Source organism: Anas platyrhynchos, chromosome 6 (assembly GCF_047663525.1).
Source record: "Anas platyrhynchos isolate ZD024472 breed Pekin duck chromosome 6, IASCAAS_PekinDuck_T2T, whole genome shotgun sequence".
Taxonomy (NCBI): Eukaryota; Metazoa; Chordata; class Aves; order Anseriformes; family Anatidae; genus Anas; species Anas platyrhynchos.
Window position 1 is genome coordinate 2,842,259 of NC_092592.1, and position 13,440 is coordinate 2,855,698.

The 13,440-nt window shown below is 40.2% G+C and overlaps 1 protein-coding gene across 1 annotated transcript in view; it reads left to right on the forward strand.

Annotated features, from left to right (window-relative positions):
- Positions 1–1,201: 1,201 nt before the first annotated feature.
- The window catches only part of LOC140002821 (uncharacterized), a 54,912-nt gene continuing 42,673 nt past the window's right edge, over positions 1,202–13,440 (forward strand). Inside the window, exons 1-12 of the mRNA XM_072040213.1 lie at positions 1,202–1,470; positions 2,779–2,892; positions 4,501–4,582; positions 4,664–4,779; positions 5,295–5,364; positions 6,127–6,199; positions 7,290–8,786; positions 9,103–9,327; positions 10,050–10,481; positions 11,955–12,070; positions 12,528–12,690; positions 12,797–12,931. Of these exons, the coding sequence (XP_071896314.1) occupies positions 2,801–2,892; positions 4,501–4,582; positions 4,664–4,779; positions 5,295–5,364; positions 6,127–6,199; positions 7,290–8,786; positions 9,103–9,327; positions 10,050–10,481; positions 11,955–12,070; positions 12,528–12,690; positions 12,797–12,931 (3,001 nt within the window). The 5' untranslated portion in view covers positions 1,202–1,470; positions 2,779–2,800. The remainder of the gene's footprint in view (positions 1,471–2,778; positions 2,893–4,500; positions 4,583–4,663; positions 4,780–5,294; positions 5,365–6,126; positions 6,200–7,289; positions 8,787–9,102; positions 9,328–10,049; positions 10,482–11,954; positions 12,071–12,527; positions 12,691–12,796; positions 12,932–13,440) is intronic.

Below are 13,440 nucleotides of genomic sequence, written 5' to 3' on the forward strand. Positions count from 1 at the left end.
CGAGCAATGCCAAGTTTTTGAAGTATTTTTGATTTTGTCCGTAAGAGTAACTTGTTCTCTCTGTCTAATTATTCAGAACTTTTAGGCGTACTTTGTTTCTTTCGTGCTTATTTTAAATACCTCAACTCTGTTTAACTCTGGCAGTAGGTAAAGGTCAGGTTGGCTTTCATTTGTTGTGAAACCACAGCCTGAAAATGAGGTTTCGAGCAGCCAGGCTAACCAATGCCCAAAGAGCAGGAGGAGCATTAAGTCACCTGCATCTCCATCTGCTGCCTGGCCTACCTCTACTCCCTCATTTCTAAGAACTTTCCTGTTCTGTTTCATGGAGGGGAAGAGAGCCGTACTCTCTAATCCCTTTTATAGAAGTCCAAACTCTTTTGTGACTCCCTTAAGCCTCAGAGAGAATCAGCAGAGAGCAAATACATGACTTGCTTTTAAATTGGCTTTATGTACTGCGTGGAGGAGGCTGGAGAATGAAACGTGAGGTAGTTGGGGCCTGCGCTTTGTAACTGCAGGCCACTGGTAAAAATGTGCAAAATGAAGAAAGAATTGAGCATAATGATGGAAGTTATGTGTCTTAATGTAGTTAATTTTCATCTGTGCTTAAATGTTTTAAAGAGCATTTTAAAAATAATCTTCTCTATGTCACGAAGGGCTGAGGTGGAGTCCTTCCAGTCTAAAAATGTTTCTGACCCGAGTCTACATTTAAAGGGTTCAAAGGCATCTTCTGCTTGCCTATTTTCAGATCAGGGTTTCTTGTCATTTTTCATACCATATTATCTCATTGACTGGAAGTCAATTTTTGCTTAAATGAGATATCAAGCGTAGACTTGGCCAAGAATGTGGATGGCCGTGATGTTGGATGTGGTGATGACAATTTTCTCTCGTATCAGCTTTCTACTTTTATGCAGTCAAGGCCTTCTGGTCAAGGCCTGAGTCACCCTGGCTCCTCACCAGTGTTTTTTTTTTTTTTTTTTTTTTTTTTAAATCTTCACATACAGAGCAGCATGGGCTTTGTTTTGAGTTCTTGGAGTCTCAACTTTAAGCCTTAGTACTCAATTCCTGTCAGGGAATAAATTTTTGTAGGTAACAGCAGGTAACTACTTAGATGACGACAACAGACTTAAAGCGCTGATTTTATTTTCAACACTTTTACTGCTGCTTCCTTCCGCGCTCCCCCTACTGTTACCCCTTCGAAGCGCCCTGTTTTTATGATGAAGAAAACAAAACCAAAACCAATTTGAATTAGGGGAGGAGCGGCTCAGAAGCCAGCCTCGGCTGTCTGCGTTAGTTTAGGAAGCTTTTAGCGAGCTGCTGCCCAACTGGGGCCTCCCGGGCTAAAAGAGTCCGTCCGCCGAGCGGCGCTGGATAGAGCCGAGGGGCCTCGAGGCGGCTCGACCGGGGCTGGGTGTGTGGGGCCGTGTCCCCCCGGGGCGGCTCCGGCAGCTCCCGGTGTCTCCGGTGCCTCAGGTGCCTGGAGCGGCGCGGCGGAGGGATACGAGCGGGCGGAGGCGGCGCTGGCACGCGCGGCAAGGGCGGGAGGGACGGGAGGGACGGGAGGGGGGCGCCGCGGGGAGCGGCGGCGGCAGCAGGAGGGAGCCGGCACCGCGCTGAGGGGGTGAGCGCCGGGACGGGACGGGGTGAGGGGGGGCGGGGGGCTGCTGGCGTTGGGAATAAGCTTTAAAACCACACGCGGTTATTGCTGGGGGAAGCGGAGTGCCGGGGAGGATGCTGAGAGCGGGCTGGGATCGCTCCGTGGTGCTGCCCTTACGGTGCTTGTGGCGTGGGGGTGCTGGGCTTTAATCCCATGCGCGGGTTATAGGTGTTGTTGTAGGGCCTGCTTTCAAATGAACAACATGTGGCGCTGCACCGTGCACAGGCACACCCAAGGGTTTGCTGGCGGAGGGGCGCTGTCAGTGCTGTCACACGCTGTGTGTGTCTGTGGGAGCCCCTCAGGGAGCCGGCACCGCGGGGCTCCTGCCAGGCCTTTCCCCTTCGGTCCTTCCTTTGCTGACGGGCCAAGGGGTGAGAAATGTCGTGGTTTGGTCAGGTTTGTATTTAACGCAACGCTCGGGACCCTGATCCTGTGGTAATGACGGGTGCTTCAGCCTCCTCCTGGAGGAGGGAGCTCCCTGAGAGCCCAGGGGACGCAGTCGCTTCTGAGACCCAGCCTGCAGCGGGATTTCTGTGAAACCTCTGCGGGTGTGAGAGCTGGCACTGACAGGGAGCTGCAGATAAATAGCTCCAGCCGCAGTCACGGCTTCTCCAGCTTTGCTTCAAAGGCAGCTTTGCTTGAAAGCCAAGTCCGAGAACGTCCCAGTAGATGAGAGGAAGGTAACGCACCAGGTGTAGGTGAGCAGGAGTGACTGCTTGCCTGAAAATAGCTTTAAATCGCTCATGGAATGAACCATTGTATGAGTGGTGCTGCCTCTTTGCAGGCTCTGATGGATACCAAGCAGCTATGGCATACGTCAAAGCGGTATTGCTAAGTTTGTGTGAGCACGTGATGACTGCTCTTACCGCTGTTAAAAGCGTTGTTTCCTCCAAACGTGTAGTGCCCGCGCTCCTGTGCACGATTTCAACCAATGCTCGTGGTGGATAGTTCCCAGGTGCAGGGAAACACATGGAAATGGCACTTCGTTCACGTGGCACAGGCACAAGGCTCTTGTGCTGTACTTTAGGAGTGTTTTGAACGGCATTAAAAAAGGGTTACGTTGCTTTACATATTTATGAGAATAAATCATGACTTGGATGAGTAATTTTGACATTCTCACATAGGTAAGACTTCTTATGTTGGAAGATGCCGCTCTTCGGGAAAATAATTGTAATTAAACGCAATGGGACCGATGGAATTCACTTTCCACTCACTGCAAGTTCTTGTTTATTTGGAAGGTGAGAATGTGTCGAGTACTCGGATGCATTGAAATAACATTAATGATAGTTCCTGCAGACAGAATCTTTTTAATATTTACTTGCAAGAAAGAACTGTTTGTATTTGTGAATGCTGTTCAAGGTAGGAAAAGTGGTATTGGACTCACATTACTTGAGCGGAACTTACTGTTTGTCATCGCTTTTTGACCTTTCCTTGTTTAAAAAAAAGTTCTTTTTTTTTCCCCAAAGTTTCTGTCAAAGAGATCCGCTAGAGCTATGAGATTGCAAGTAATCTACATGTGACGTGTGTCCAATTAGCAAGTGGTGGCACTCTTATCTGCGGGCAGGTCCTAGAGAACCAACCAGTGCAGAAGGGAAAGTGGCTTGCATTCAACTGTGCTCATACCAGTGCTCTTTTGCATTTATTTTTATTTTTTTATTTTTTTTTTAATTATTCTTTTGGTTCTCCAAGGCCTCAGTAATGAAATGCACGAGCTAGTATCAAGAATTGATAAATGTTTTTACTTCTCTTGAACTGGGTTTGCTCAGCACTTCTCTGATTGATTGATTAATATCTTAACTAATTATCCAGTCCTGCATCAGATCCCGTAGTGCCAGTCTGTGGGAAGCACTGCAGTGTCAATAATACTCTTCTTTGGCTTCAGCAGAGCTGCCCAGGCAGATGATAATCAGTTTTAATGTCTTTTTAGGCTTGTCATGAACAGATTTTTGGTTATTTTACCTTTTTTCCAGTATGGATTCTCTGGCATTACAGAAACATAAGCTCCTGATATTTTTTTGTCACAGTTGAAAGCCTTAGGTGGTTCATTTCTTCCCGTTCATTGCCTAATGTCCTGCATTTTTTTTCAGACTTAATTGTCTTCAGGATCTCAACTCTTTTAGCCAATTAAGGTGAATGAGTTCAACGCTCCCTGGTGGGTTAGGCAGGGCAAGCCTGCATTCTAACAATTTTGGCCACTAATGGTAATCTGCGGCTTCACACTGGAGCCAGTCCTATAATAATTGGCTTTACTGGCGGATGAAAAGGCTGCTTCTCAGCCACTCAGACACTGTTTTTTTTGATCTCTGTATTGTTAGCACTAGGACAGATTTTGGACAGAGTGTATTTTGCTTATAATGTGACTTAGAATCCAAGCTCTAGACTCCGTGTTTCTCTTTCGATCCTTTTTACTGCAGTGCTGTTTTTTCCACCACTTTTCATCACAGAAATTAGCACCAAGTACAGCATTCCCCCTGTTTCTTACCTGGAGAACTTAGTGACTGCTCTCTTGCCTTAGGTCTGTTGGCATGTATTAAATGTATATGTCCAGAGAAAAGTGGTGGAATTTAAACTGCTGATCACATTCATTTTTTTCTTTGGTGGAGAAAAGGTTTCCCTGTGGTAGCAATAACTTTCTGGCTTTTCCCTAGTGTTCCAAACTCTTTTGGTGCGATAGACATCACGTTAAGTATTTCATTCAATGTATTTTCTTGTCCCTTTGTTCTTCTGTGTACAGTCATCCAAATTATTAGCTGAAATTTGGGATGTCAAAGCACCAAATTCTACAGCAGTGAGATTTTTTGTCTTCTCTGCATGTCTGTAAACTCCAATTATATTTTCACCTCTAGGAGAACAGAATGTGACATCCGTATCCAGTTGCCTCATGTCTCAAAAGAACATTGTAAAATTGAAGTAAATGAAAACGAGGAGGTAAGATATGCATATTTTAATGACATTTGTATTGCATTGTTGCATCTCATCGGGCTACTGAAATTTTTGTTTTATTTCTAGGCAATCTTGACAAATTTAAGTACAGTAAATCCTACGCAGCTGAACGGTAGCTGTTTTCAGCAACCTGTACCTCTGAAGCACGGAGATGTGTTAACTATTATTGATCGTTCTTTCAGGTAAGTGCCAGTGACAAACTGTCTCTGACAGACAATGCCTTGATCCTAGAACATGTTCTGCAGCCAAACAGTGTGGGGAACTCTGTGGACGGTCTCTACCTGCCGGATGAAGATACAGGAGATAGCAGTAGATGAATGGGAAAACCTAAAACATCGTTTTACCATTTTCAGAAAGATAATTTAGTTTATTTTGTATCTCTTTACAATGTCTTATAGAGCTTCTCCAGAAGGCAAGACGGCTTAAAGATTTTTTTTATTACTTTTATATATTATATTAAGCTAAATCAATAAAGATAGAATTGTCTGGAGAGATCATTTTGATTTTGTTTCAAGGACAAACACATTTCTAGGAGAAGAGAATATTTTGATGTAGTGAAAGTACTTTAAAGCAATATGTTGGTATTGCTGGGAGTGGGACAACTCTTTCTAGGTCATTTATCTTAATAATGCGAATTTAGTTATCAGCTATTTAACCAAAAAAATGCTTGTTTTTACTTTTAAAATATTTCATCCAGGTTTGAATATCCTCTCCAATCAACTCCAAGAAAAAGGCGTTCCAGATCTCCAAAAGATGAAACGCGGCAGGTAAATTTGTGGTGACAGGCTTACTTCTAAATACATTGGTATCAGTATTGATAAGGATAAATTCTATTTCCCTGTTTTGTTGTGGGTTTTGTCTGCTTTTTTTTAAATGAGGAATATTTTTTCAATCGTAGGCTAGCTTTCTGTTTGAAAATGCAAATGAACTCATATCTTTTTTAAACTCAATATATTATTTTTAGAGTTATCAGTTTCTGTTAATAGATCTATTACTTTTAAATGGGGATGTTTGCCCTAGAACCTGAGCATTTTTTTCCTCCAAAAGTATGTTGTTTTATGGGCTAGTAAATTGTTGGAATTTATAAATATCAAACTAAGTTTATCTTTTAATAATTGATTTGCACTTGTTTCTTTTTTTAATTCCCAACAATGTTTTAACCCTTCAAGGGGATATTGCTACTTAGCGAGTACTGTGGCTATTGAAGATTTTTGTACGTTCTGTTTCTCTTATTTAAATAAAATTCTTCCACTAGGTCTGGTACAAAAGTGAGCTTAGAATGTGCTTGTACATGTTCATATGCTACAGCTGCTTTTAGAGCTAATAATAATAAAACAAGACTTGAGCTCTTGCTGTGTAGAGTATCGGTTAGTGTTCTTAAGTGGTGAAATACTCGGTTTTAATTTGAGTGCTTTTAAACCTGTTCAGTATGCAATGCTTACACATTTATAAATCTAGCGTTTTCCAATGTTCAGTAGAAAGCTAAATAAATATTTGTTGCTCTGCTGTAACGTTGTACAAATTTACAGGTTCTTCATGTTCAGCAGGTGGCAGAAGTGGAGTTATTACATAAGCAAACTTCAGGATCTAAAAGATCTTCAGGTTGGTACCTGTATTATAGGGGGTTTGTGTTCATCTTCCTCCTTAATTTTAATTCTTAGCATATGGAGGAAAAACAAGGTTGAAAAGAGCAAAATAAATATATTTAAAGATTTTTCAAACTGAGCACAGTACACATTCCTGTGTCAGTGTACTACTGCATTGTACTTAAATGCTGTGATTTACCCATGCCAGGGGAAAACACATTGTTGCATTCTGACAAATGGGCAGTAACACTTTTTGAGAAACAGTATTGAACGCTTTGCTGAAATCCCAAAAGATCACGTTTAAAGATCTCCTTCCTAACCCCCATCTCCTTTTCCAAAAGTTGATCAGTGTGCTTTTTCCTTGTCTGTTAGTCTCTCCATCTTTACATGTATTTCCCGTTGCATCTAAGAGAAGTGGACATGTCAGCATTTGTTTTAGTAGATGTTCATGCTGGTATATGGCAGTGTTGAGACTGTGGATGTGTAAATGTTCACAAGGGCTCAGCTTCTTGTGGTTTCGAAAGGCAACTTCTTGGATGAACCCTGCTAGCTGACTGCTCTCTGCGTGGAAAATGTGAAGTGAAGCATGTTACTTCAGGCCTCCAGCATGCGTGCGGTCACTTGCTCTGTCTCATTTGGGAAGTGCTAGCTCTGTTTTATTGTCTTGCTTTACCCTAGAGAAGCATTGGTACAGTTAGAACAATACAGCACTTGGGTAAATGCAAGACAGGAAACTGACTGAATTGTGGTAAGCCGATCTCAGTGATTGTTTAGTTCTGTGTTCACAGATTTGTCTTGTGGCAGCCGTGAAAGATAGGTATATAAGCCACCGAAGAAAAACAGCAGCATGAAATACAAATTGCCTTATCTGAATGTGGGATAAGGTCCAGATTGCAACTTAAAATTTATTAAACATTTCACAACTAATGTTTTTATTATGAGAGAATTGTTATTGTAAACAGAGCTTTGTGTACAGTCCCATATCCTGGAGCCTGGTTGCTAGCCTTGGTAGAGGAAAGGAGGGAATTCTCATCTGTATTTAAGGAACTTTACTTATGTTTCTGCTTTTTTTACATAACTTTGTTTTTGCTTTGCTTACGCTGTAGATCATTCTGAGTGCAAAGAACAAAATGCTGATGAAAATAAACAAAGTACAGAGGAAAATATGTCCAAAGCCTTACCAGTTAAGCTACAAACACCTAAATCTTCATATAAGATAAAACAATCTACTAGAAAGCAAACTGAAATGTCTCCCTTTAGTAAACTCTATGAAACGCTGAAACATGAGATTAAAGTGAAAAAAACTCTGCAAGGAGGAAATGTACCTGAAAAAGCTGGAAAAGAAGGTGGTAAGGGTGCCCTGCAGGAACCAAGTGCTCAAATCGCATCAAGTTGTGATCATGTAAGCCCTACTGAAGAAAAAGAAATTGGCATAAGTGAAAATAATGAAGAATATAAAATGAAACAAGAAGTAATTAGTTCAGAACTTAATCAAATCTCAATGGTAGGAAGTGCTACCAAGAAATGTTTTACCAGAAGTCCGCGAACTTCTGTTTCAAAGGAGATGACAAAAAGTATTCTCAGGAGAAGTAACTTGCAAGATCATAAGGAAGAAAGTACACCAGGTAAATCTAAAGGCACTGAAGTTCCAGCCAAAACACCCAAACCCAGTAAGGAGAATGACAGAAATGCAGCATGTCTGCTGCAGCCATGCTCCATAGAACGCTTGGGTTATGCAGATGAGGTGAAAATCTACAACTCTGCAATAACAGCAGAGAAAATAGCGCAGACAACAAACATGACAAACGTTTCTGAAGTAGACAAACATGTTATGTCTACACCAACCCCCAGAAGGAAGAGTCCTCGATCTTGTTTCATGTCACCTACCAACGAAGCTACTGGGGTGGATTCTGTAAATATTGGTACTCCGACAGCTCGAGGAGATGTGTTGTTGGAACACAAATCTTTTTCAGAAATTTCAGCTGAAATTCAAAGGGAAGATTCAGTGTGCAGAAATGATAGCCTCCAACAACAGCCTTTGGCAGAAAATAAATGCATAAACCAGAGACGAAACAGTAAACAACATACACCAAGAAAATCGGGGAAAGTAGAAGTGCTGAAAGAAATCTGTGATCAGACAAATGTAGATTCAAAAAAGAGAGATTCTGAGTCTCCTGCTTCTAATTCCAAGAGTCCCAGAAGAAATGTCAGACAAAGTAAAGAATTTGTAAACAAAAGCATCCATTCAGAGACACCAACTTCAGGAGAGATAACATCAGAACTGGCATCTCCTGCTAGTCAGAAATCTGAGTCTGGAAGAAAAAGGGGTAGGCCGAGAACCTCTGAACTGCGAACTGAGAAAGCACTGGAGACAAATGCAGTTGAAGAACACGACAATAAGACTGTAGACAGACAGGACAGTGGAACTCAACAAGATCTGGCCACCAATGGGTGTAATCAGAAATCAGATTTGGAAGATACTTGTGTTCTAAGACCTCGGAGATCATCATCAAAGAGGTCTTTGGGAAGTGCTAGTGTACTGGAAGACAATGAGGCTGTTGCAGAAATGAATGTTTCTGACCTGTTGGCTGAAGAAGAATCAGGTAAATAGATTTCGCGCCTTGTTGGCACTTAATTGGAGAAAATCTCTTAATTTTCGTGAGAATTTTTCCATTTAAATATATAATTAATTGCTGATACGTTGGTTCTGTAACATCATGTTTTTATATATATGACCCTAAAAATAACCAGTAATTTCTATAAAATTTTCTCCAATTGAATGTAAATGAGTTACTTTCTAATATGTTTCTGCCTTTAAAATGCCCAAGTAAGCCTTGTTTCCTGTGCTGGTTAAAATGGTGACTTCCTGGATTCTTTGATTTGTGGAGATATATTCAATTATTGCTATTTTTTGTTTAGGTAACACAAAAAGAGTGTCTCAGAAGAGGAAGAGCGGTGATCTGTTACCTCAGCCTTTAGGCAAGCGAAAAAGATTGTCTTTTGGTGGTCATCTAAGTCCGGAACTCTTTGACAAAAGTTTGCCTCCCAACTCACCCCTTAAACGAGGTGCGATTCCTGCAAGGCTGAGCTTACCGTTTGGAGGCTCCCCACGCGCAGTGCTGAAAAAGGCTCAGGGGCTGAAGCACTTTGCAGTCCAGGTAAATAAATGCTGAGGCTAATCGAGTCGCTAAGCTAAGTGATACGAACAGAACTTGTAAATTCAAAGACTTCTAAAAATGAATTCAAAATGAATAATAAAGATGTATGTTAGGAAGTGGACATATTGACTGGGAATTATAATGGTATTTTTTAATCAGCGTTTTTAAACTTTTTCCTCCAAAGGAGGATGTGCAGCTTATTGTTCGTCTACCTCTCTTTATCCAGGGGGTGTGCTTTATTTCATCACACGTTTTTGCTTGTTCTCATGCATGTTTTGGAGTATGTTTGTGTGCTTGTGCTTAACAGCAGAATCTACTGGCACCAGTTAATCATAAATAGCAGAAAAGAGACGCAATCTAGAAAGAGTAGTTTGTTGCCAGACTATGCAAGCTATGGCCGTGTGGCTTGGCCAGAAGTCTGAAAACATTCAGCTGCTGATTTAAGCTAGTGAAAGCCTGTAGTGCACTTTATGGGAATAAGACTGTTTTGAATAAACTAGAGTAACAAAGTTAATTTGTTCAGTTGGATTTGCACAGGCCATTGGAGGCTTTTGAAATTTAAAAGTTGTTGCCAATTTGCTTTCTTCTTAGAGAGTAACATCTAAGACTTTTTCAACTGATCTGATGCTATTTTATACTATTGCATTTACTTTCAGAGATAGAAAAGAACACTTGTAGTTTAGCTTTGCACAGTAATTTTTTGTTATTTTTTTTTCTACCAAGAACTTTCTGTATGTTTGCAAAAAGAAAAAATGTCACCAGAAAAATTGCCAGCCCAGACGCCCCCAGCTGCCTCTTCCCCTGACTCTGGAAAAGCAACACCGCAGCTTCCTACAGGCTCTCCAGCACCTTACACAAAAGGGCGTTTCTCTGTTTCGCACATCACAACACCATCACCAATTGCAGAAGAGCAGAACGGTGTTGCAAAAGATATGAATACAGGGGAGAAAAATGGTGCCCTAGAGAAAACACCTAAATCTAATGGTGTTAGCCAAGATGATAAAACCTCAATGGCAACACCTAACAACTTAACAAGAAGTTCACGACGTAGTATGAAGACTCCCATGAAGAGGAGGAGTGGTGCTGTAGCAGTTATCAGTTCAAAAAGAAGAAGCGGTGCCTCTACTGCCAACTTACTAGGTTTGTTTCAGCAGTTAATTTTAATATGATTTCTACTGCTTTAAAAAACAGCTACAAAACTGAAGTAGTCCTATTATTAGTTTTATTCTGAGACCACCAAATGATCGGTGTATATTCTGATGGTTTGTGGGATTTTTTTTTTTTTGAATCATCTGAGAATTGCAAAATTTTATGTTCTCACACTTATCCATCGCTTTAGCAACTAGATTTATAACAAGGTATTTAGAACGCAAATCCTAATACTCAGAAACTGAAAAATGGTAGAATTAAGGTTCTGTTTGTTAGGTTAATTGCGGTATTGATCCTCCAAGTCCCTCAATTTGGAGTAGTATATAACTGATACAATTTCAGTTCAATAATTTTTGTTGGTGAAAACATGCATTTTACCTGTATTCAGCTTAGTTTCTTTATGCCTTTTTTCCTAGCCAGTTCACACACTGTCAGTTGTAGACTGGACTGCCTGTAAGTGTTGGGTGTATGGCAGACATCATGGATGATAACCATTGAGACACAAATATTTTAATTGTTGAACATTCAAATTCAAATGTTGGTCAAAATAGTTTTGATACCACTGGAAAAATTGAGAGGGAATCTGGTTCTTGAAAATTTAATCTTTATGAAAACACTTAAAGATGAGATGTCTTTAATTTATGAAAACAAATTATATCGATTTGACTCTTTCAAATTTAAAATTTCCCATCAATATCAACATTCATCTGGCAATTTATTATTCTTTGCTATCTTCGTTTTTTGTAGAATCATTTTAAAGTTGTGAATAACATGCTGTGTGCAGTGTCTGTGTGCAGTGTCTCAGTGATAGTCCTATTATATGGTGAGATAAAATCACAGGCCTTCCTGGTTAATCCTGGATATGTTTCACTTAAAACAAAAAACAAACAAACAAACAAACAAAAAAACAAAAAAGCAAAAAAAAACAAACAAAAAAAAAACAAAAACAAAAACAAAAAAAAAACATTTTTTTGCTGTTAAACCTTACATTCTGTTAAGGAAAAATTCAGGTAAAATAAAGTGCAAGACTGAAAGGCTTATGGCAAATTTGTAATGAGGAAAATATTTCACAGAATCGCAGAATATCCTGAATTGGAAGGAACCCACAATGATCATCAAGTTTAACTCCTGGGTCCTTAAATGACCGCCCAGAAAATCAGACCACATGTCTGAGAGCACTGTCCAAATGCTTTTTGAACTCGAGCAGAGAGTGAGGACAGAGTGAGGTCAGCACTTAGCACAGATTCTGGAACTGTATGACGCTTTTTGTTGTAGAAACGTACTGGATGCTTGGACACTTGTACTGGATGCTTGGACGCTCGTACTGGATGCTTGGACACTCGTTAAGATTCAGCTTGAAATTGTGATTTCTGACTACAGCAAATCCTTTGGAATCATAAATAGCTGTGAAGTCCTGTTTACACAGCTGCCAGTTAAGGTTATTGTGTCTGTTTTGCTTCGTAGTTGCGAAATCTTGGGCAGAAGTGGTAAAATTGGGTGTTGCAAGACCACAGGCAAAGGCCGTTAAAAAACGTGCCCCAAAACGAAGACCAGTGAAGAAGACAACACAGTCACCAAAGGTATTTGTTTTACTTCTTTTTAAGGTTTGGGGGTTTGCTTAACCTTGAAACAGCTTGTTGGCATTTAACTGCAGAAGCTGGAAGTTTGAGATTTTGGCAAGATGTTAAATGGGTATTGGTGTCTTTCTCACAGCGTGTAAATCTACTTGAATTTACTGAAATGTATTAATTCAAAACATCTTAAGAATGTATCTAAATAACTAATTGTGTTGGGTGGATGGAGTAAGTATTTGTCCCTTGTCTGTAGTTGAAGCTGTAGTGCTGTTTGAAAGAGGTTCTGTTCCGGTTTAACCACTTTACGTGGTGGTGAGGTTGGTCGTTGGATGATGGTGAAGGTCTTTCCCAACCTAAAGGATTCTATGCAGGTGGAAAGGAGTAAGACTGAAAGACTCTCAGGATAATCCCTGAGCGTTTCTGAAAGCTAAGAAAACTTGTCTCAGATGCTCATTGAGCGTAGTCACTCATAAAAGGTCATTTTAGCACAGGTCATGCAGAATCTCCTGCTACAGTAGTTGTAGGCAGAGCGCACTCTACCACTGGTAGAATAGCTGGACAGGTCCTTAAAGTGGTGAAAAATCCAATCTTGAAACAAAACTTGAATATGGATGAAAGCTTCACAGGTACGTTGTGAGATTTTTAAAACCTGTTACTGGTTCTGCCAACAGTGCACTTTTTTTTTTTTTTTTTTCCGAAACAAGTGCTCATTTTTCTGAATATAATTTATAGGGCTGGCTGAGATGTTTAACACTCCAGAAAATAGAAGTGGAAACACATCACCTTCAAGCACTGTTCGTGACAGTGATCTTACACCACCGTGCACCACAATGGACACTTCTGAACTGCGTACTCCTGAAGAATCTGGTATGGTTGTTAATTGGAAAGAAATTATTAAAGTATACTTTGGGGTAGCTGTGTCTGCAACTCACTGATAGTGCATAGCCTAATGCTAGGCAGACTTAGTGTAGAGATAAAGCATCTTGCAACCATTGATTTTTTTTTTTATCATGTATTGGAGGACATTTTCCAGTAGTTCCAGTTATTTTTTTTGGTAGGTGTTATTTTTTTATTCATTCAGTTTTATATCGAACTTCTAAATGCTGAAGTATTGTTTCAGGCAAACCTTGTGTTGAAGCATGGCAATCCTTTAATCAATTGTCAGGGGATACATCTAGATTCAATGACAAAATCTTACGGCAGGGAGTGGTTATGCTGTAGAATTTTGCAAAGATTCTACTTAAGAAAAATGTCAGATTAGGAAGATTTGTGTTAAGATGATCCTTAGCTTTTTTTTTCTGTCTTTTGCATATGACTTTGCATATCAGTCGTGTTCCTGAATAACTTAGAATTCTTTAAATTCTGTTTTACTAAGA